A 25,191-nucleotide genomic window follows, 5' to 3' on the forward strand; every position below is an offset into this window, starting at 1 on the left:
CATTTTAATGGTTGACACCATGAAGTCAGGGATGGATAGAAGAATATTTCTTCACTCAATATCCCTAGAATTACACTCAGTGTAACACAGCAAAAACTAAAAATTCACTTTTGGCCAGAGCAGCGGCTTCAGCTGCAGCGTAGCATCAGAGGATCTCTGGAATGGCCTTTGAGCTACATAACTTTGGATAAAAGGTAATTCAGAGTTTGCCAAGAGTTAAGAAAATAATCATAAGAAAATAGAACGAATATTGGTGTAAATTTGCCTGTAGAAAGATGATGGCAGAATCATGCTATGGGTATGCTTCTCTGCAGCAAGCACTGGAAGAGGGAAAAATGAATACAGCAAAAACAGGAGGAGGAAAAGCTGTGGCAGCCTACAAGAAAACGTGGAAGATTTACTTTCCAGCAATGACCCAGAAGGTACAGCCAAAGTTAAGTAGGACAGGCTTAGATACAACATTAAAGAGGCTCTGTCACCAGATTTTCAAATCCCTATCTCCTATTGCAGGTGATCGGCGCTGCAATGTAGATAACAGTAACGTTTTTCTTTTTCAAAAACCAGCATTTTTGGCCAAGTTATGAGCATTTTTATATTTATGCAGCCTCATACACTTCTGCCCATTCATTTACACAGCACATAGCGATTTAGCTATATCGCTATGTGCAGCCATATAAACACACTATAACGTTACTCAAGTGTCCTGACAGTTAATATACATTACCTTCAGCCAGGACGCGATGTCTATTCACAATCCTGACACTTCTGTATCGTCTGTGTGATATTTACAGCAAGGCAAGCGTAATTTCATTTAAATGACAGGTTACATCGTAATCTCGCGAGATTACACTTGCCTTGATAGTACAAGATAGGCCACTTATAATGTGGTGACAGAGCCTCTTTAAATTCGACTTAGATCAGATATGGCTATTTGTTCAAGGAGGCGGCAAAACAAAACCCCTTGGGCATTTTTTTTATCCACACAGCAGTTGAATAATTTCCCTGGACCAATTAAATATCATTCTCCTGCCGTAAGTGTCCAGACTTTTATACATACATCTGTATGTACAATACAGCCTTACCTGTATGAATAGCTGATCTAATAGACGGTGGGGGAATAGTGGGTGGTGGAACAGGTGGAGGTAAAAAGCCTGTAATGAAAAATTTAATATGTCATAAAATACACTTTATACATGACACAAAGCAGATTGCATATATAGTATAATGATTTGTATTTCAAACAATTTCTGGGTTAGGCTGTTTGACCTTTGCACTGTATTTATTACTTAAAAATATTATGTTACCCTAAGGGCCTGTTCACATCTGCGTTGGAGGTTCCGTTAGGGCGTTGCAGAACCGGACGAAAATACTGGAAACAATAGAACAGCACGCCGGTAAAACCACGGACACCATTCCGGAAACCATTAAATTAAATGGATTCCGTTGGCTGTCGGTGGTGTCCGTCGTACAATGGAAACATAGCTTCTGGTATTTTCGTTGTTCTGCTCTTCTGACGGAGCAGAACAACGAAAATACCTACACAGATGTGTATCTTCTCTAAAAGGTAGATGCTCACAAGACGCTCACAAGACATGATAATAATACTGTAATTAAAAAGAAACAATCTATTTGAGGCCAGCGGCCGACGGAACCCATTGAATGTAATGAGTTCTGTCGTCTTTCCATCGGGCATGCTGCAATATTGTTTCCGGTAATCCCTGATGGATCTGTGACGGAGGCCCTTTAACGGAGCCTCGAACGCGAAACGGGGCCTTAGAAATAATTTATTATAATATTTATTTCAGTAATAAACACCAAACCTTCAAAATACAAAGCCTACAAGACGTGTAAACATTTACTCTCTAAAATGATGCTCACCTGGAGGAGGCTGAGAAGGGTTAAAACTGGCACGCATGAATGGAGGAGGGTGAAGAGCAGTGAAGCCTGGTGGTGGCACAGACATGGACACAGGAAAAGAAGGTGGTACCAAGCTTACAGCTGGCACAGTTGGTGTCACAGGAATCTGTTTACAATATATTTCAAAAAGAAGGAACAAAAAGGTTCATTCCTCTTCATTTAAACTATGCAAAACCATCCAATTGTGAATTTGTGACAGAAGGGAAAAATAATATATATGGGCTATAACTGCAGGGACAAGTACATATAACTAACAAGCACATAGGCTCCATTGGAAAAGTGAAATAAAACCAGAAAGCTTTTGCATACTCACATTTACTGTTTGATTGGCAACCACGATCAAAAAGTAGCTGATGAGCTTACTATGTGAGCAGTGTAACGTGTGCTTTACTCACCTGAAGCATTGCAACAGGTGGGTTATATGCCTCTGTCTGAGTGGTTATTATTGAGGTTTTTGGAACCACTGGACTCTGAACAGTAGTCGTAGGAACAGGAGCGGGTGCAGACTCCTTCACTGCTACAGGCTCTGTGTTCCTCTGTGTCTGCCATTCTGCAATGCACAAAAGGTATATTGTTAAGAAAGATCCATCTGAACACGTTCACACACACTTTATTTCAAACCTGAGCCTGTTCAAATTTTATATTAGGTTCTGTTCACATTTTGCTTCCCTTTATAATAGTAGCCACGACGTATTGCCGGATCTGTCACACTAAATGTCGGGTTTTGTCTAAATGTCAGGCGTTTTGATGGGAGAAAAAGCACCGCATGCAGCGCTATTTTTCTCACCAAATTAGACGGAATGTGCAACAGAGGCTCCAAATGCAGATGTAAACATAGAAAAAATGGGGAGAAGCCTCCAGCTCACCAAATCCTGCGTCCCAGCCTGACACCTCGCACGGATCTCCGCGACGGCCCACGGTGGAAGTTGCAAGAAAAAAGGAGAAATGATCCAGCGCTGTGTCGGGATAAAAAGGATACGTGGATCCCACTTTTATTGGCAATAGAAGATATAAAATGTAGAACGAGACGCAGTCCCAGGATGCTTGAAACGCGTAGGCTCGGGCACACGCCCGCACCATCAACCATCCTGGGACTGCGTCTCGTTCTACATTTTATATCTTCTATTGCCAATAAAAGTGGGATCCACGTATCCTTTTTATCCCGACACAGCGCTGGATCATTTCTCCTTTTTTCTTGCAGATGTAAACATAGTCTTAGTCTAAAGATTAAACCAGCGACTGGTAAAAGCATGTTAGTTAAAGGGGTTGTTTCATGAAGACAACCTCTGTCTATATGATCCGAGTCGCTCTTTAATACATGAACATCAATTCATGTCAATGACTACCATGTAATACTACATTTCAACTGCAATGGCTGCTGAAGCAGAAATGTCTGGCTGGCTGCGGCTCCCAAAGCAAAATCAGCTGTTTGCCATGGGAGCCAGACCAATAGCGATCAGTGGGTCCTATCTAAAAGGGGGAGTCCCTGATAAAAAAAAATTAAGGACACATTTTCGAACTGCAGTCCCTCTGCAAGCCACTATCCCTCCCTTCTGTCTGTATTCATGGTGAAGGGAAAGGATTTGAGAGCCAGATTAAGGGTATGTTCACAAAGAGTTTTTTCAGCATTATGCTCCGAACTACGCCTTGAAAACAGCTTCTCATTGGTTAAAAGGTGGGTAGTGTATACGAGGCATAATTTTACGCCGTTGTTTCAAAAAACGCGGCGTAAAAATACATCTCGTAAAAAAAAAAGTGCATGTCCCTTCTTGAGGCAGATTTTGGACAATGCCTAAAAAGATTTGAAGAAACACTTCAAAAACATTTGGCAAATCAGACTCAAAAACGCCTGGTTTACATTTACTCTTGAAATCAGCCTCGTATTTTTCTGCTTGGTACGGAAGCCATGTGAACATACCGTGAGGCTGGCGTACTCGTGCAGCTTTGACTGCTCTACTAATGTTGGTAATTTACCACGAGGTCAGCCCACAGAAGATGTTTAGTAATAAGAGCACCAACTTGCCCAGAAATATGTATGTCTGCAATCACAATCTTAGCGCTACAGTTCTAATAATTCATATATTAACTAGCTCATAATACATTTTCCACAACAACAAAAAAGACGTTGTTTAAACTTAACGTGAAGGATATGAACACCTTTGGGGCACTGTTTTTTTTTTATTGAAATGCATTTATTTAGTGATAAAAATCACTTTTGTCATTGACTTTTATAAAAGTGGATCCACTTTGACTTGATCATTACCGAGCTCAGGAGCACAAGTCGTCAGTACAGTTCACTTACTGTACTGATTGGGGTCAGAATGGCTTTCTGCAGCTTCTATGTATTGTGATACATGGAAGCTGCAGAAGTGAAACAGTGATTTTTTTTTTAATGTCAATTACAAAAGTGTTTTTTTTATCGCTCAATAAATGAATTTCAATGGAAAAAAAATAAAGATCCCAAAAGGTGCCCATAGCCTCGAAACTGTTGAAAACCGTTTTTGTTACCATTATTAACAGTTTCCTGATCAATCATTCCACCTTCTGCAAAGTCATCTAAATCATCCAACTTCACTTTCTCCCAAGGTATATATGTGACGCCAAGCTCCACATCCCAGAACTGCTTGTACTCTGTTTTCACTCCTTTATTTAAAGCCCAAGCGATCTAGGATAATGAGACAATTAAAAATATGCTTAATAAATGCTTTAGAGAAAAAAAACAAAAAAAAAAACCCATTAATATTCATTACAAAATACATTTACTGCATTTAAAGAGGCTCTGTCACCAGATTTTGCAACCCCTATCTGCTATTGCAGCAGATAGGCGCTGCAATGTAGATTACAGTAACGTTTTTATTTTAAAAAAACGAGCATTTTTGGCCAAGTTATGACCATTTTTGTAGTTATGCAAATGAGGCTTGCAAAAGTCCAAGTGGGTGTGTTTAAAAGTACAAGTCCAAGTGGGTGTGTATTATGTGCGTACATCGGGGCGTTTTTAATACTTTCACTAGCTGGGCGCTCTGATGAGAAGTAACATCCTCTTCTCTTCACAACGCCCAGCTTGTGACAGTGCAGATCTGTGACGTCACTCACAGGTCCTGCATCGTGACGGCCACATCGGCACCAGAGGCTACAGTTGATTCTGCAGCAGCATCAGCGTTTGCAGGTAAGTCGATCTTACCTGCAAACGCTGATGCTGCTGCAGAATCAACTGTAGCCTCTGCTGCCGATGTGGCCGTCACGATGCAGGACCTGTGAGTGACGTCACAGATCTGCACTGTCACAAGCTGGGCGTTCTGAAGAGAAGAGGATGTTACTTCTCATCAGAGCGCCCAGCTAGTGAAAGTATTAAAAACGCCCCGATGTACGCACATAATACACACCCACTTGGACTTGTACTTTTAAACACACCCACTTGGACTTTTGCAAGCCTCATTTGCATAATTACAAAAATGGTCATAACTTGGCCAAAAATGCTTGTTTTTTAAAAATAAAAACGTTACTGTAATCTACATTGCAGCGCCTATCTGCTGCAATAGCAGATAGGGGTTGCAAAATCTGGTGACAGAGCCTCTTTAACCCCTCCCTACCACAGCTAGTTTTCATCTTTTCATTTTCATTTTTCCCTTCCTGACTTCCAAGAGTAATTACTTTTTTTATTTTTCCATCGACATAGCCGTATATGAGCTTGCTTTTTGCAGGACGAGCTGTATTTTTTAATGGCACTATTTAATGTACCTTATAATGTACTGAGAAACGGTTAAAAATAATTTTGTGGTGTGGAATGCAAAAAACAACAACGATTCCCCAAATGTTAACTTTATTCTGACGATCAATACGATTATCCGCAATACCAAATTAAGACTAGTTCACACAGAGTATTTTGTCAGGCAGAAAAAGTCTGCTGCAAAATTCCTTCATACATACTGTATGTACCACTCTGTTTACGACTGTGAGAGCGTCTATCTTTTTGATGTGACGACTGCGAGACGAATATATGGTTCCAATGTACATAAGGGATTGCCCACTTATGCTTGTACTTTTTAAATCCTCACTGTACTCCTCTATAGTCAGTGTAGGTGCTTGTTTCATATCTGATGACTCCCATTCTGAACATGGGGAGAAACGCATTGCGAACACTTAGGGTATGTTCACACGCTTAACAAAAAACATCTGAAAATACGGAGCTGTTTTTAGAGAAAACAGCCTCTGATTTTCAGGCGTTTTTGAAGCTGAAAATGAAGCTTCTTAATTTGGAGCTTCTTTTGAGGCTTTTTCATAGTGTTCAATGGAAAATCAGCTCCAAAAAACGCCTCAAGAAGTGACATGCTACTTCTTTCTACGGAGCGTCTTTTTACGCTTCATTTTTAAAATAGAGGCATAAAAAGACGCCCCCGTATGAACTAAATGCTGTTTTTCCCACTGATTTCAATGGGCAGATGATTGTAGGTGTTCAACTTCCGTTTTTTCAGGCGTTTTTCGAGGCGTAAATGCCCTGAAATACGCATGAAAACACTGCGTGTGAACATACCCTTAGGGTTTGATTAGTGAAGGGATAGCTCATTGCACTGTGGACAGGGTCAGTAAGAGGAATGAATATCTGGTCTGTTTCTCTCCAGCTGTTGGGGTGAACATAGGACAGTCCACATCTCTCTGCGTCCCTAGGCCTGCTGTAAGGATTTATCGTACTTCAATATTACGCTCTGCCAGTAAGAGCTACCCCCTTTCTCTTCGTCCTGGTCTATTGTGGCTTAGAAAGAAGTCTGGTCAGATCCATCCCTTTTACTACCATCTTTTTATGTTTGTTGCACTTTGAACTTCGGCAGCACAGTTGATCAGTTTTTGCTGCCTATGCTAGGACTGTACTTCATGAACACGTTCAGAGCGTTGGATTTACTTTTTTGCGTTGAGCTAGCTGTGCATCCTAAGCGTGCATAGTCTAGCCGTTTGTATTTGATGTTTGTTATGTGTACCCTTACATTTTGATATTATAAAAAGTTAATTTTTATTTGGTCACCTAAGCTGACTTGGTTACAGATATTGAAATGTACAAGTGTTTTGAGTTTTTTTCTTTTTAAAGCATTTTTTGATGCATATTTTTAGGCGTTTTCTAAATTAATCAAATGAAAAAACCGCATTAAAAAAAAGGAGCATTTGTTATTTTTGCTGATTTTTGTTTACATTATTTGGGGGGGGGGGTGTGAGTGACAAACAAACAGCAATTGTGGCATCTTTTTGCACCGTTCACTTTGCTGGATTAATAACAATAACGTTAATATTTTAATCGTTCCGATCTATACGGACGCGGCTTTACCAATTATTGTTTACATTATTTTACGGGAAAAATTGGAGATTTTTTACTTTTATTTTTTTAGATATTTCTTGTACAATACATTGCAATACAAATTGCAGTGTAGAACAAAGATGGCAGAAGTGCGGGCCTTCATTAGACCCCCCGGCTGCTATGACAACCCTTTGTCACTCTGCAATTGCTTCACGGAGTGTTGAGATGACAGAGACCCCACCCTCCTGTCTAACAGCTTAGATGCTGTGGTCGCTATTGACAGTGGCATCTATGGGGTTAAACTTCCGGGATTTGAGTGATCTCCAATCCCGGTCTTTATAGCAGCCCATGGAACTACTGTCCCGTACTGAAAACATGATTACAGTACGGGACAGTTGTCCTGCAGAGAGGCAGGGACTCCTAGCATCGTACATAAGTATGATGCTAGGAGCCCAGCTCCCTGCACTGTGTTCGGTCCGGGACTTGCGGCCGAAATACGTCCGTCCATTACGGACGTAACATGCTCGTGTGAACCCAGCCTTAGAGTACTCAGCAGTTTCCATAACTCCCATGCATTTCAATAGAGAGTAATTGTGCATGAATGGCTATTTCTCTATTGATGGCCAGGGCAAAAAAAAAGAGAACGTTTTAAGAATTGATGGGAGTTTACGAGTTAAGATCCCATTGACTAAGCTCTTATTACATTTATTATTGACTGGTATAAAAGCATCATTTGGAAACTCTCCATTGTTCTAAACCATAATTAAAGTTAAATCAAAATAAAAACTGAAATGATTTTTTACAATGTATCATATTATGCTAGCTAAACAGGGGAAAGTGGCACACTTTTCATTTTCTGAATTTATACGCTATTTACATAAACACTGCAAGCTTAGTGAACACTGATGGATTCTCAGAATCTGCCTGTAAAAAAATTACAATGAGGTCATGCAAAAGAAAAACAATCAGAAAGTGTACCTTGATAATTTTAGATCCAATCTTACAAGAGCCTGAACTGAGTTTCTGAAGAGCTTTGAAAGCATCTTGCCTGTGAACCATGCAAACATATGCACAACCACGGGGAGGAATCATCTGTTGAGGTAAATAAATGGTTAAAAGAAATAAACCTGTCAAGTTGATTTGAATCCAGATAGTTTATTGCATCTGTGCTGCAAATAGTTTGCGTGCCTTTAGGTTGTATTCAGACGAGTGTTGTCAAATTCTTGTGCTGTCCGATTTTTTTCATGGATCCATTCATTTAGTTGGACGAGTTGACTTTAATGAGTCAGTGTTTACTCCGTGCGCTGTCAGTGCGCTGCCAGTTTTTAGCCGGGCAGCACTCGGACGTAAACATCGCTCATCTGAATAGGCCCTTAACCCCTTAATGACCAAGCTATTTTTTACGTTTTTCCATCATCGCATTCCAAGAGCTATAACGTTTTTATTTTTGTGTCGACATAGCTGTATAAGGTCTTATTTTTTGCGGGACAAGTTGTATTTTTTAATAGCACCATTTTGGGGTACATAGAATTTATTGATTAACTTTTTTTTTGGGGGGGGGGGGGGGGGGGGAATAGAAAAAAACCTGAAATTTTGCAACACTTTTTGGCGTCCTAAATCTACGCCGTTTACCGTGTGCTATAAATAACACAATAACTTTATTCAGCGGGTTGTTACGATTGCAACGATACCAAATTTGTATAGTTTTTGTATGTTTTATTACTTTTACACAGTGAAAACACTTTTTTTTTCTAAATTATTTGTTTTTGTGTTTCCATATTTGAAGAGCAATAACTTTTTTATTTTTTCACGGATGCAGTTGTATGAGTGTTTTTTTTTTTGCGGGACGACTTGTAGTTTTTATCGGTACCATTTTGGAGTAGATGCGACTTTTCGATCACTTTTTATCAAATTTTTTTTAAGGCTGGATTCAAAGAAAACAGCAATTCTTGCATGGTTTATTATTTTATTTTTTACAACGTTCACCGTGCGGGTTAAATGATGTAATAAGTTTATAGTTGGGGTCGTTACGGACGCGGCGATACCAAATATGTGTAACTTTTTTTTACTTTATTTTGTTTGTTAATAATAAAGCAGTTTGTAAGGGGGAAAAGTGGGTTTCTCATTTTGTTTTTCACTTTTTATTAAACTTTTTTTTTAAACTTTTTTACTAGTCCCATTAGGGGACTTCACTATGCGATTATCCGATCGCATTTATAATACACTGCAATTCTTCTGTATTGCAGTGTATTATGCCTGTTCGTGTAAAAGCCCTTAATACATATATGTTCAGTCCATAAAGCACGGAACATATTTCGGCTGCAAGTCCCGGACCAAACACACTGCAGGGAGCCAAGCTCCTAGCATCATAGTTATGTACGACGCTAGGAGTCCCTGCCTCGCTGCAGGACAACTGTCCCGTACTGTAATCATGTTTTCAGTACGGGACAGTAGTTCCACGGAGAGGCAGGGACTCCTAGCGTCGTACATAACTATGATGCTAGGAGCTTGGCTCTCTGCAGTGTGTTTGGTCCGGGACTAGCGGCCGAAATACGTTCCGTGCTTTACGGACCGAACATACTCGTGTGAATCCAGCCTAAGTGTCAAAAATATTGCATCAACATAAAAACTGTCCACTTACATTGATAGATTCAATTTGTCCAAACTCTTCAAATACATTGGTCAGATCTTGCTGAGTCGCTTTTTTGTCAACCTGTCCCACCCATAATGTTGTACTACACACTAAGAAAATAAATAAGAAAACATGATTTATTCATAGTGTGCAAGTGTAAACACCACCAAGATTCACAATAAAGTTACTACATAAAAGCTAAAAGTTTATTTCACACATACCACTAAGAGTTTTAGATCGAATAGGATGCAGGCCTTTTTTCAGTCGTTCTTTCTCTCGCTCCCGTGCTCTTCTTTCACTTGAGTATGACCTTGAAGTCTTACGTTTTCTTTCCCTGGACCTTGAACGAGAGCGTTTCCTATGCTTACGCTTCCTGGAACCAGAACGGGATCTAGAACGTCTTTTTCTTGGTGATCTTTGCAAATATTAAAATAAAAATAAGAAAAAAAAAACCCACAAAATAAGTCAATAATGTATAAGGCCCCCTTTCCACTGCATTTATGGTTTCCACTTTGACATATACGCTAGAAAAAGCTCCTTACTTATACAGATGCTGTGACAGATGCTTAACGGTGGCAGCCGTCACCCATAGGCTATAATGGTATCTGTTTAACGGATACATCATGAATTCTCATGAGCCTTTTCAGGACGTATTCATTAAACGGATGCCATTATAGCCTATGGGTGCCACTGTTAGGCATTTGTTTAATACATCGGTCACCCATAGGCTATAATGGCATTTTGTACCACCCGTAACATGCATGTGCAGTCCCTGTTGTTATCTTGAGAACAGCAGGGACCGCGCATGCACGTTACGGGCTGTACAGCCACATACACGGCACGTCACAAGTGACGTGTCATATACCCGAAAAAGAATTGAAGATCAACACAGCGGCCAGAGAGTGACGTCATCCGTCAAGTACCCCACGGCAGCATCTGGAAACGGGGCCAATTTTGAAAATGTAAGTATATTACAAATGTATTTACATGAATAAATGACAAGCATTAACACATAGTCATTTTATCTCGGAAACCCCCTTTAAGCCTCTTCTACAGAATGCAGCACCACAAAACGAACGAGCTGTGCCTTTTTAAATCAAGAAATGTATTTTTATTTTACCTAGATCGTGATTTGGAACGAGCCCTTGGTTTTTCATCTTTTATCATTTTCTTCTCTTCTTTTTCAAACATCTCTTCTGTTACATCTTGCATTTCTTCAATATCCATATCCTTGCAATGGAAGACAAAACGCTTCAATGTTTTGGTGCAGTAATCTAATTAACATTCCCTAACCCTTTCACCATCCTAAGGAATTACTACCTATGAAAATAACAAACTATAAAGCATAGAGTAGCTAAGTGCACAATACTATTACTCCTGGAAAGAGACCGATTTCAATAATAGGTTCAAAGAATACCGACGCCATGTTTATACAACTGATTTTCACCCGGATTTCGGAATGTATTCCGCGTTATAGTATGTGCAAAATTAGTCCACAAACCATGATTTCAAATAGAAATCCGAGATATAAAAAAAAAAAGGAGCGACAAGTCACTTTTTGACGGTCATTACACACGGCAACCACCTCGGGTAATAACATGTGAATTAGGGGCTAGTACATGTGCAGATCCGCGGCAGATGAAATTGCAAATCCCCGGCAGAAATCAGAGGGTCAACCTTTGGTTTCTCCTACAGATTCTCTGGCAAACACGCAACAGAATGGCCTGACAGTAAATTCTGCAATCTGTCACTGCACAATAATTGTGAAAATACAGACGCCCCACTAAGTGGGGTACTAAGGTCCAGTTATACCACATAGCAGTATCACACTACTGCAGGCCTGAAAAAATCCTACAGGCTGGCAATTATGTGGAGGACAGTGGCTGGCGATTATAGGAGGATCCATGGCGAAACTGTGGATGGCAATTACTGGGGGGAACTGTGGATGGTAATGCAGGGGGGACGACTGTGGCTGGCAATTACAGGGGACGACGACTGGGGATGGCAATTACAGTGGGGGAAAACCGTGGCTGGCAATTACAGTGGGGGAAAACCGTGGCTGGCAATAACAGGGGGGGGGGGGTGCGTGACCGGCAATTACAGGGGGGAACTGTGACTGGCAATTACAGGGGGGAACTGCAGCTGACAATTATAGGGGGAACTGTCGTTGGAAATTATAAGGAGAACTGTGGCTGCCAATTATAGGGGGAACTGTGGCTCGCAATTATAGTGTGAACTGTGGCTGGCAATTACAGAGAGGGAACCGTGGCTGCCAATTATAGGGGGAACTGTGGCTCGCAATTACAGGGGGAACAGTGGCCGGCAATTACAGGGGGAACTGTGGCCGGCAATTACAGGGGGAACTGTGGCCGGCAATTACAGGGGGAACAGTGGCCGGCAATTACAGGGGGAACTGTGGCCTGGCAATTACAGGGGGAACTGTGGCCGGCAATTACAGGGGGAACCGTGACCGGCAATTACAGGGGGAACCGTGGCCGGCAATTACAGGGGGAACAGTGGCCGGCAATTACAGGGGGAACAGTGGCCGGCAATTACAGGGGGAACCGTGGCCGGCAATTACAGGGGGAACTGTGGCCTGGCAATTACAGGGGGAACCGTGGCCGGCAATTACAGGGGGAACAGTGGCCGGCAATTACAGGGGGAACTGTGGCCGGCAATTACAGGGGGGAAAGTGGCCGGCAATTACAGGGGGAACAGTGGCCGGCAATTACAGGGGGAACCGTGGCCGGCAATTACAGGGGGAACTGTGGCCTGGCAATTACAGGGGGAACCGTGGCCGGCAATTACAGGGGGAACAGTGGCCGGCAATTACAGGGGGAACCGTGGCCGGCAATTACAGGGGGAAAAGTGGCCGGCAATTACAGGGGGAACAGTGGCCGGCAATTACAGGGGGAACTGTGGCCTGGCAATTACAGGGGGAACTGTGGCCTGGCAATTACAGGGGGAACTGTGGCCTGGCAATTACAGGGGGAACTGTGGCCTGGCAATTACAAGGGGAACTGTGGCCTGGCAATTACAGGGGGAGCCGTGGCTAATTATTGAGTTACCTGTGACTTGACATGTATGGAGATACCTGAAGCTAGATGCCTATGGGGCACTAACAATTATGGGGAGATATGAGACTTGCAATTATGCAGGCACCTGTTGCTGAACACACATGGGGCACCTGTGGATGGTCATCTATAGGAGCACCAGTGACTGACATTTTTGGGAAAACGTATAGTTGGACACCTATGAGAGCATCTTTGTGTGTCTTTTTTCAAATGGTAGTACACCTTTTTTTTTTGTTTGCAGACAAATGCTAACATATGCCTCAAATGTTATAAAAAACAAAACAAAAAAAACAACGGCCTCTTTCCCACTAAGCTACACTCTTTGGCGCATTTTATTGATACATTTGGCTAAAATGGTTTGCACCAAAAAGAAGGTGCAATAGTAAAACCTGCCCAAATGTTCTTATAAATGATGCATCCCCTACCTCTTGTTGCAGTGATAGGGAAGCATGAAGCTGGGGATCTTTCTCCATAAAGGCCTGCTGGCTGTCATCCTGCGATGGTGTTGCAGAATTTTCTGATTCTGACATCATATCCTGGTTGTTCTGAACGATCATCTAGATATATATAAAGATATTCATTGTGAACTAAACAACAGTGTTAGGCACCATGCACACGACCGTATTTTCATCCGTAATTACGGACCCATTCATTTCTATGGGGTACGGACACCATTCCATATTTTTACGGATGGATGACCGTTCCGTAGAAGTTACCTGTAAAATATAGAACATGTCCTATTCTGGTCTGTAATTACAGCACGGACTCCCCAAAGAAGTCTATGGGATCTTCAGTAATGATGGACGGCTACGGATGTGCACCTGTTGCTGTCCGTAATTACGGAAGCGTTGCTAGGCGACGCCAGGTTTGCAGATGTTGCACATCATTTGTGGTTTTCTATTTTTTGCGGATCCGTATATACGCATGCACTACGGACCGTATTTTCGGATACCGCTTCAAATATGCGGATAAGTTGCGGATCCGTATTTATGGATGGATGAAAATACGGTCGTGTGCATGGGGCCTTAGGCAAACAGGTCCGAGGTATTTTGGTTCATAAGGACCAGACACAGTTTAGTCGTTTTTAGTACGAGTTAGTTTAACAGCTATTACCTTTATATTTATTGGCTGATCAACATGATTTGTGCTGCGTTTTATCATGACAAATGCAAGTTTCTTTTTTTTTAATCATTTTTATACACAGAATTTGTATTTTTTTTATTTCTAGATTTAAAAAATGTTAAAAAAAACAACCTTATTTTATTCTACCAATTTGTTCTGGTAATCATATAGTGTCACCCGGAAATAGAGTTTTTATTTATATTTGTCATTGTCTACCGTTCATTTTGGGTACCGATCCAATTCAGGGTAATTGTGTTGGGTCTAGTTATCTTGCGAATTTCGGTTTAATTATTTATTTTTTCCTAGTTTAAACTGTATCTGCATCTTCAGGACGCAGATACAGTTGAATCCAATGGTAGAGCTACCATTCACCATGTATCGCCGGGCGCGAGGCAGTGACGTTATCGCGCCTGTCTGTGCCGTGTCGCACAGACCAGAGGAGGAGAGGGATTTCCTCCACTCGTCAGTGGATCGAGGTTAGGTGAGTATGTACATTATTATTTTTCTCAGGAACTATTGGGGATGTGGGGGCAGCTATGGGGACATTATATAGCGTGGGGGCAGTTATGGGGGAAATTATAATGTGCGGAGGGCAGTTATGGGGGCATTATGCGGTGTGGAGGGAAGTTATGGGGGCATTATACTATGTGGGGGCAGTTATGTGGGGCATTATACTGTGTGGAGGGCACTTATGGGGGCATTATAGTGTGTGGGCAGCCATGGGGGTATTATGATGTGTGGGGGCAGCTATGGGGCATTATACTGTTTGGGGAGCACTATGGGGGCATTATACTGTGTGGGGAGCACTATGGGGGCAATATAGTATATGAGGGCAGTGTCAGGGCGTACATTATATACAGCAGGCTCAGGGGATAAATAATTGTTCATTAATCATAATCGAGGTTACATGTTCGATTAATCTTGATTTTGATCATAATCGCCCAACCCTAGTCTAGAGGTATGACCATGTTTAGAAGGGGTGTTTTCTCGGGAAGGTGTTTTTCTATGTGTATTTTTTTATTCAATTTATTTTTGCTTTTCCACTTTTATTTTTATAGTCTGTCCCTTAAAAGGTCAAAAAAGAGCATAAGGGGAACTTTACTCTATTAAGACTATTATTTTATTCTTTTCTTTTTTTTTAAACCGACATCTCGGCGATCGCATGATTACCGGGACCAATAGAGGCAGTGGCCTTTCACACACAGGGCTTACTGAGCGCTAAAAATGGCTTCTGTTTCTCTCCAAGGTCCCCGGCAATCTCTGACGCCATGCACCTGATATTTGGCTGCCCGATCGCTTCAACCCATGCCGTAAATATACATTTGCAGTGTATGTTAGGCATATGTGACCGGAAAAAGCTTTATTCATTGTTTGGTATCCAGTGGCATACATCGGTGGACTTTATATTTGGTGCATATTTCAAGAGATTTCCCCAGTATATGCGCCAAGTGTAAAGCCCAAATGATACGTGAACAGATCCTTACTAATTCACCACAGACTCTAAGAACGTAGAGTTTAAAGCGGTTCTCTAAATGTATATATACAAAAATATGATTAACCCCTTCGCGCTCAGGTCAGTAATAGTACGTCCTGCTAAGTAGAACGTTCGCGCTCAGGTCAGTACTATTACTGACCTGAGTAAACACGGCGCCATTTAATCCCGGCGCGTGCTTGAGCTGTGATAACTGCTGTTTCTGACAGCAGGCTATCACAGCTTAGTGTGCAGGGACCGATCGCGGTGGTCCCCGCCGATTAACCCCTTAGAAGCCGCGTTCAATAGCGATCGCGGCTTCTTAGGGGTTAAGCTGCCATTGCCGGCCTGCTACACGATAGCGGGCCGTGATGGCTACTATGGCAACCAGAATCCTAACAATGGACTCTGGCTACGCCATCGACGGAAGCCTAGTGGGTCCCGACAAAGTCAGGACCCACTATGCTTGCTGTCAGCGAACAGCTGACAGCTCTAATACACTGCACTACGTATGTAGTGCAGTGTATTAGAATAGCGATCAGAGCCTCCTGCTCTCATGTCCCCTAGTGGGACAAAGTAAAAAAAGTGTGAAAAAGTAAAAAAAAGTTGTGTAAAAATAAGAAAATAAAAGATTTAAAAAGTAATAAAAGTAAAAGTCCCCCTTTTTCCCTTATCAGTTTTTTATTATTAATAAAAATATATAAATAAACAAATAAACTATACATAATTGGTATCGCCGCGTCCGTAACATCCTGAACTACAAAACGATGTCATTATTTATCCCGCGCGGTGAACGCCGTAAGAGAAAATAATAATAAACCGTACCACAATCACAATTGTTTGGTCACTTCACCTCCCAAAAAATGGAATAAAAAGAGATCAAAAAGTCGCATGTACCTAAAAATGGTACTGATCGAAACTACAGTTCGTTACGCAAAAAATAAGTCCTCGCACGAATTTCCTGATGGAAAAATAAAAACGTTCTGGCTCTTAGAATAAGGTAACACAAAAAGTGAATGATTGTTTACAAAACGTATTTTATTGTGCAAACGCCATAAGACATAAAATAAAACTATAAACATCTGTTATCGCCGTAATCGTATCGCCCCGCAGAATAAAGTGAATATGTCATTTATAGCGCACGGTGCACGCAGTAAAAAAAATTGAATAAAAAACAATAGTAAAATTGCTGTTTTTTTAGTCACCACGCCACCTAAAAATAGAATAAAAACTGATCAAAAAGTCGCATGCACCCCAAGAAAACTACAATGGATTCCTCAAGGTCTCTAGTTTCCAAAAAGGGGTCACTTTTGGGGGGTTTCCACTGTTTTAGCACCACAAGACCTCTTCAAACCTGACATGGTGCCTAATAAATTAAATTAATTAAATGTCACCTCTACTTTGCTCTAAATTCCTGTGAAACACCTAAAGGGTTAATAAACTTTTTAAATGCTGTTGTGAATACTTTGAGGGTCTAGTTTCTGAAATGGGGTGTTTGATAGGGGTGTCTAATATATGGGCCCCTCAAAGCAACTTCAGAACTGAACTGGAAACTAAAAAATAAAATAAAAATGAGGCAATACTTCGCTTCTTACATTATACTCATAATGAGCCGTGCCCACCCCGAGATGACCCCAGTTTTGACCGTTTGTATAAACGGAGACCCCTATTAGACCATTTCAGTGCCCGGTTTTCCCAGCATTCACCCCCGAGAAGTGTATTTCTATAGATGAATCCCTGGTACATTTGAAAGGGAGGCTTCAATTCCACCAGTACCTTCCGGGTAAGAGGGCAAGGTATGGCGTGAAGATGTATTAGCTGTGCGAGAGTGCATCAGGGTATACCTACAAATTTAGGATATATAAATGGAAGGACACCAGTACTCAGCCCCCAGAATGCCCCCCCTTACTGGGAGTTAATACAAAAATTGTGTGGGATTTGGTGCACCCACTGCTGGACCAGGGTTACCACCTCTACCTGGATAATTTTTATACCAGCGTCCCACTCTTCAACTGCCTCGCTTCCAGAAGTCCTGCGGCATGCGACACTGCTAGAAGAAATCTGAGAGGCCTCCCTAAGACTCTGCAGAGCAAACGCTCAGAAGGGGTGAGAGCAGGGCACAATCTAGCAGCAACATATTGTGTGTCAAGTACAAGACCAGGGAGATGCCACACCAGTACCCATGTACCTGTACGAGGTACCAGTACAGAGACCCCCAAACCAGACTGCATCCTGGACTACAATAGGTACATGGGAGGGGTGGACTTGTCAGATCAAGTCCTGAAGCCTTACAGTACTTCTGGAAGCGGGGCCACAGGCATCGTACCAGGGCAACACTTTTTAGGAGAAGTTCCCCAAACTGGCAAGAAGGGAAAAAGTCAAAAGAGGTGCAGAGTCTGCTATAAGAGGGGGATAAGGAAGGACACAATATATCAATGTGACGCGTGTCCCGAAAAACCAGAGCTCTGTATGAAAGAGTGTTTTAAAATTTATCATCCATCCCTTTATTTTTAATTTACCCCAGTTTTACTCGCTCTGATCCACTTCGCACAGCTTACCCCTCCTCATCTTTCCCCTCTGAGCCCTGCTGTGTGCCCAGGCAGCTGATAACAGCCACATGTAGGGTATTGCCGTACCCGGGAGAGCCAACATTACAGTTTATGAGGTGTATATCTCCGGTGGCGCATGCTGGGCACAATATATCGGACACTGAATTGGCATATATGTATAGAAAATTGCAAATTTCACTCTGCACCAACTGCTGCACATTATCTTTTACACAATACCAGTGGGGTCAAAATGCTCACTACACCTCTAGATGAATGCCTTAAGGGGTGTAGATTTTAAAACAGGGTCACTTCTTGGGGGTTTCAGCTGTACTGGTACCTTAGGGGCTTCTGCGTACAAGACTTAGCACCAGAAAAGCTCCTGTAGGCCAAATGGTGGTCCTTTCCCTCTGAGTCCTGCCGTGTGCCCAGGCAGCTAATAACAGCCACATGTAGGGTATTGCCGTATCCGGGAGAGCCCACATTACAGTTTATGGGGTGTATGTCTCCGGTGGCACATGCTGGGCACAATATATCGGACACTGACATGGCATATATATATATAGAAAATTGCAAATCTCACTCTGCACCATCTGCTGCGCATTATCTTTTACACAATACCTGTGGGGTCAAAATGCTCACTACACCTCTAGATGAATTCCTTAAGGGCTGTCGTTTTTAAAACGGGGTCACTTCTCGGGGGTTTCAACTGTACTGATACCTCAGGGGCTTCTGCTCACACGACTTAGCACCAGAAAATTCCCAGTAGGCCACATGGTGGTCCTTTCCTTCTGAGCCCTCCCATGGGCCCAAACGGCAGTTTATCACCACAAATAGGGTATTTCCACACTCAGGACAAATTGGGCAACAAAATGCGGTATTTTATTCCTTGTGAAAATAAGAAATTTTGAGCCAAAACTACATCTTATTGGGAAAAAGTTTTTTTTTTTAAATTCACAGCCCAATTCAAATAAGTTCTGTGAAAAAACTGTGAGGTCTAAATGGTCACAACACCCATAAATAAATTCCTTGAGGGGTTTTGTTTCCAAAATGGGGTCACTTTTGGTGGGTTTCCATTGCTTTGATGCCTCTGGGGCTCTGCAAATGCGACATGGCACCCGAAAACCAATCCAGCAAAATCTGGACTCCTAAGAACACATAGCGCTCCTTTCCTTCTGAGCCCTCCCATGGGCCCAAACAGCAGTTTATCACCACAAATGGGGTATTGCCGCACTCAGGACAAATTGGGCAACAAAATGGGGCATTTTGTTCCCTGTGAAAATAAGAAATTCTGATCAAAAATGACATCTTATTGGAAAAATTGTCATTCTTTTAATTTCACAGCCCAATTCAAATACGCGCTGTGAAAAAACTACGGAGTCAAAATGGTAACAATAACCATAAATTAATTCCTTGAGGGGTGAAGTTTCCAAAATGGGGTCAGTTTTGGGGGATTCCTACTGTTTTGGCACCTCAACACCTCTCCAAACCTGGCATGCTGCCTAAAATATATGCTAATAAAAAAGCACCACCAAAATGCACTAGGTGCTTCTTTGGCTTGTGTTTTAGTCCACGAGCGCAGTAGAGCCACATGTGGGACATTTCTAAAAACTGCAGAATCTGGACAATACATATTTAGTTGTGTTTCTCTGGTAAAACCTTCTTTGTTACAGAAAAAAAATAGAATAAAATTGAAATTCAGAAAGAAAAAATTCCTGTGAAATGCCTGAAGGGTTAAAAAACTTTCTAAATGCTGTTTTGAATACTTTGAGGGGTCTAGTTTTTAAAATGGGGTGCTTTATGGCGGTTTCTAATACATAGGCCCCTCAAAGCCACTTCAGAACTGAACAGGTACCTTAAAAAAAAGGCTTTTGAAATTTTCTTAAAAATATGAGAAATTGCTGTTTATGTTCTAAGCCTTGTAACGTCCAAGAAAAATAAAATAATGTTCAAAAAACGATGCCAATCTAAAGTAGACATATGGGAAATGTGAACTAGTAACTATTTTGGGTGGTATAACCGTCTGTTTTTCAAGCAGATGCATTTAAATTCTGAAAAATGCTATTTTTTCTAAATTTTCTCTAAATTTTGCAATTTTTCTCAAATAAAGACTGAATATATCGACCAAATTTTACCACGAACATGAAGCCCAATGTGTCACGAGAAAACAATCTCAGAATCGCTTGGATAGGTTTAAGCATTCCGACGTTATTACCACATAAAGTGAAATATGTCAGATTTGAAAAATGGGCTCTGAGCCTTAAGGCCCAAACTAGGCTGCGTCCTTAAGGGGTTAAAAAAGAATTAAGGGATTCTGGAATGTAGGGCTTACAATCTGACAAGCTTTCTAGCACCTCTATCTTTGTATTTCGTTTTATTTTTTATTTAAATCAGATACATAAAGACACAACACATGCAGAACAATTATATGTAGAATACACGAACACTTAGAATGTTACTCCCATCACAGACATTTATGGCATATCCACAGGGTATGCCATGAAAATGTGATAGATGCGGGTCCCAGCTCTGGGACTCTCACCTATCTAGAACATGGGGGGAGTCGCTGGATGCTGATTCTTGATGGAGACTAAGTGTAGAGGTGGCCACGCAAACGCGTAACTCTCCCCATTCTGGTTCCCCCAAGGTAGCCACGTGTAACTCTCCCCATTCTGGTTCCCCCAAGGTAGCCACGTGTAACTCTCCCCGTGGTTTTAGAGTCATAGCATTGTTTTACATGTGAGTAGCAAAGGATGAGGTTCCTTATTGTGTTACTGTGTTTTCTAAAATTATTAAGAGGTCAAATAGATCCTTTACGGCTTATTTAACCCCTTAATGACCGTCCATACTATCATGGCGGTCATTAAGGGTACATATGCTACAGCGCCCCCATTGTGACTAGAGCACATGCAATAACGGACACGAACATGGGGTGCTATTTGTTTCCATAGCAGTCAGGGGCCTAATAAAGGTCTGCCGTCAGTGTCGCCCGGTCAACCATCAATTAAGCCCTGTCTTACACAGACAGGTATAATGGACTGCAATACAGAAGTATTATAAAAGCGACCAAACGATCGTATATTAACCCCTTCCCCCTGCTTGCATTCTGGGCCCTAATGACAAAGCAATTTTTATAGTTTTTACATCGTCACATTCGAAGAGCTATAACTTTTTTTATTTTTGCGTCGACATAGCTGCATAAGGTCTTGTTTTTTGCGAGACAAGTTTTTTAATAGCACCATTTTGGAGTAGATGCGACTTTTTGATCACTTTTTTTAAAGTCAGGATTCAAAGAAAATAGCAATTTTTCCATTGTTTTTTATTTTATTTTTTACGGCGTTCACAGTGCGGGTTAAACAATGTAACAGCTTTATAGTCGGGGTAGTTACGGACGCGGCGATACTAAATATGTGCAACCTTTTTGCTTTCTCTTGTTTTGTTTTTTAATAGTAAAGCATTTTGCAAGGGGAAAAATTGAGCTTTTCATTTTTTTTCCACATTTTTTTTTTATTAAACTTTTTTACGTTTATCGGCGGTCATTGAGGGGTTAAAAGTCCCATAGTGGGATTATAAAAAAAACAAAACAACAAACTAACAATTACTTTAACCCGTTAGTGACCGCCAATACGCCTTTTAACGGCACTGCATCAGGATAAAGTAAACAGAGCAGGGAGTGTCAAATCTCCCTGCTCTCAGCTGCTAGAGGCAGCTGAGGGCTGGGAGCGTCCCTGCTCTGCCGGGTGAGATCGATATTAGTATTGATCTCACCCGTTTAACCCTTCAGATGCGGTGCGCAATAGCGTGCACCGCATCTGAGTGGTTTTGGAGAGAGGGAGGGAGCTCCCTCTCATCCAACTGACACCCGGCGATACGATCGCCGAGTGTCAGTGTCTCCCATGGCAGCCGGAGGCCTAATAAAGACCCCCAGGTCTGCCTTGAGCGAATGCCTGCTAGATCATGCCGGAGGCATTACCTAGCAGATGCTTGTCCGTTTTAAACGGACAGGCAGTAATACACTGCAATACAAAAGTATTGCAGTGTATTACAACAGCGATCGGAGAATCGCATATTAAAGTCCCCGAGTGGGACTAGAAAAAAAGTAAAAAAAAAGTTTAATAAAGTTAATTTAAACAAAAAAGTGAAAAAAATGAAAAACCCAGCTTTTCCCCTTACAAACTGCTTTACTATTAAAAAACCAAAATAAAGTAAAAAAGTTACACATATTTGGTATCGCCGCGTCCGTAACGACCCCGACTATAAATGTATTACATTATTTAACCCGCACGGTGAACGCCGTAAAAAATGTAATAAAAAATAATGGAAAAATTGCTGTTTTCTGTGAATCCTGACTTAAAAAAAATGTGATAAAAAGTGATCAAAAAGTAGCATCTACTCAAAAATGGAACCAATAAAAACGACAAGTCTTCCCGCAAAGAAAAAGACCTCACACAACCGCATCGGCGAAAAAATTAAAAACGTTACGGCTCTTCAAATATGGAGACACAAATACAAATAATTTTGAAAAAAAAGCGTTTTTACTGTGTAAAAGTAGTAAAACATGCAAAAACTATACAAATTTGGTATCGTTGCAATCGTAACAACCCGCTGAATAAAGTTATTGTGTTATTTATATCACACGGTAAACACCGTTGATTTAAGACGCGAAAAAGTGCGGCGAAATTTCAGGTTTTTTTCTATTCCCCCCAAAAAAAGTTAATAAAAGTTAATCAATAAATAATATGTCCCCCAAAATGGTGCTACTAAAAAGTACAACTTGTCCCGCAAAAAACAAGACCTTATACAGCTATGTCGACGCAAAAATTAAAAGGTTATAGCTCTTGGAATGAGACGATGGAAAAACGTAAAAAATGGCTTGGTCATGAAGGTCTAAAACAAGCTGGTCATTAAGGGGTTAATAAATAATAACAATAATAATAATAATGATGATATTAAATTAATGAAAAACTTCCAAGTAAAAAAAAATGAAAAACACGCTTTTTTCCCTTTACAAAATGCTTTATAAGAAAAAAAACTACACATAATTTGTATTGCTGCGTCTGTAATGGGCCGAACTTTAAATGTATTACGTTATTTAACCTGCACACGCCGACCAGAATTGCTGTTTTCTGTATATCCTGCCTACCAAAAAATCCAATACAAAGCGATGAAAAAGTCATATGTACCCCAAAATGGTACCAATAAAAACTTCAAGTGGTCTCCACAAAAATAAGCCCTCAGAAAGCTACGTCTGCAGAAAAATTAAAAAAGTTATGGCTCTTAGACAATGGCAACACAAAAACAAATATATATATATTTTTTAAAAGGAGTTTTATTGTGAAAAAGTCAATCAATGAGACATCGTTGATCGATGCTCGTTTGCTCCTGTCACAAGGAGCTATGGATGGGGACGAGCGGTTGTTACTCCGATCGCTCGTCCCCATACATTATCATCATGTCGGCAGCATGGCGATGTGCTGCCGACAATGATAATATTTTACTTTTTTAAAACGATACGATCAGCAGATGAATGAGCGTTTGCCCGTTCATCTGTTGATCGCTGCCCTGTTTACTCAGGACAATTATCGGCAACGAGCGTTCTATGAACGCTTGTCTGCCCGATAATCGCTCAGTGTAAAACCCCCATAACTTCACACAAAATTTGCACTGATAAAATAACTACATTTTAACAGTAAGTAAACCACAAAGTTGATCTCTATCAGGTATACTATAGATTAGCATAAATTGTTTGAAAAGTTAGCATCCATTTAAGGCCTAAAATAGGCATGTCACTAAAGGGTTAAAGGTTGTGGATTTGTCACGTTAAATACTGCTGAGATACTTTTTGCCTAAATCAATGATGTAATAGAGTAAGAGCAAAAGCTCTGTCTGTATCCATTTATAATTTTGAATTTAGTTTATTAATCCAGTGTCGAATTCTGGATAGCTTGGCTGCCTCTTAGTAGAAGATTTGGCATTCCTATTTCTCCACTGCATTTAAACTGATACTAACTTTCAAACTAATTATGCTAATCTAATAGTATACCTGATAGACATCAACATTGTAATTTACTTACTGTTTACATTTAGTTGCTTTATTCATGCAAATTCTGTGACACGTTACTGCCACTAGGTGTCTCCCTTGCTGTAATCTGCTGGCACATCCTGTTGTCAAGGAAAATCCGTCCCTAGTTACAGAAAAGAGGAGACAGACCACAGGAAGTGGGGTTGTGTCTCTTCACAGCCTGCCCATAGAAGTATATGTGGAGAGGAGGAAGTGGGCAGGGAGACACACAGACGCTGCCCATAGAAGTCTATGGAGAGGGGCAGTGGAGGAGGCAGAATGACACACACACACACATGCACACGCACACACACACACACACGGTAAGAGTTACATGTCCCCCCAGTTCTGGATTCTCAGCTTCACTGCTCATTACTGTTGTATGATGTCCTGCAGCTTTTATATATGTGATATAGTTAAGAGAGCATGATTCTTATATTCTGTGTTTGCAGTGCTTGGTAGACATGATAGCAGTTAGGCTCCACTTACTAGCTCAGATAAAACGGTGAATTAGAGATAGAGCCTGCAGCGACAATCAACACTTTTGTTAGAGAAGGTTGAAGTGGGAGTTGTATATACTTGCAGCTCCCACTTTAGCATGCGTGGACGGGAAAAAGGGGGGCAGTGGGGGGACATGCAGGGACAGGAGGAGAATGACCCAGGGAGGGTTAACAGGATAGTTGCACTCTATATGTCACATATGGGGAGCCTTTTTTTTGTTCTCTTAGAAAAGGAGTGAGAATATGAGCAGTATCTCATCTCACTTTGCGCCTAATTAGGCCATTTATTGACTCCACAACCCAGGCATTTACAACTCTCTGGATGGCGGGGTCAAATAAAATGCACCACACAAACCTCAATAAAGTATGTCAATTTTACACTGTCCCCATACTTAGTGTTCCCGATTTTTAACATATAATCCGCTTATCTAGTGATACCGGTTACACGCTACGATCATAGCGATAATGATCATTAGAGGGGAATGTCTAATACATTTGTGATGGATGGAAAAGATTCCTACACCGTCAGTCAGAAAATACATTTTCATCCGTTGACGGTCGCCATAAACGATTCTTTTACCTAC

General features: G+C 41.2%; 1 protein-coding gene across 5 annotated transcripts in view; it reads right to left on the reverse strand.

Moving 5' to 3' along the window:
* SCAF8 (SR-related CTD associated factor 8) overlaps positions 1 to 25,191 on the reverse strand; it is a 272,897-nt gene that overhangs the window by 143,471 nt on the left and 104,235 nt on the right. For all 5 annotated transcript variants that reach the window (XR_012883211.1, XR_012883212.1, XM_075862688.1 and 2 more), the window contains 9 exons: positions 13,333 to 13,464; positions 10,954 to 11,063; positions 10,055 to 10,248; positions 9,843 to 9,943; positions 8,180 to 8,293; positions 4,426 to 4,582; positions 2,313 to 2,467; positions 1,879 to 2,023; positions 1,083 to 1,151 (listed from right to left, as the gene is read on the reverse strand). Coding sequence is in view for 3 of the 5 variants with exons in the window: in XM_075862688.1 (XP_075718803.1) it covers positions 1,083 to 1,151; positions 1,879 to 2,023; positions 2,313 to 2,467; positions 4,426 to 4,582; positions 8,180 to 8,293; positions 9,843 to 9,943; positions 10,055 to 10,248; positions 10,954 to 11,063; positions 13,333 to 13,464 (1,177 nt within the window). In the remaining 2 variants the exon portion in view is untranslated. The remainder of the gene's footprint in view (positions 1 to 1,082; positions 1,152 to 1,878; positions 2,024 to 2,312; positions 2,468 to 4,425; positions 4,583 to 8,179; positions 8,294 to 9,842; positions 9,944 to 10,054; positions 10,249 to 10,953; positions 11,064 to 13,332; positions 13,465 to 25,191) is intronic.

This window comes from Rhinoderma darwinii, chromosome 4, assembly GCF_050947455.1.
Source record: "Rhinoderma darwinii isolate aRhiDar2 chromosome 4, aRhiDar2.hap1, whole genome shotgun sequence".
Lineage (NCBI taxonomy): Eukaryota > Metazoa > Chordata > Amphibia > Anura > Rhinodermatidae > Rhinoderma > Rhinoderma darwinii.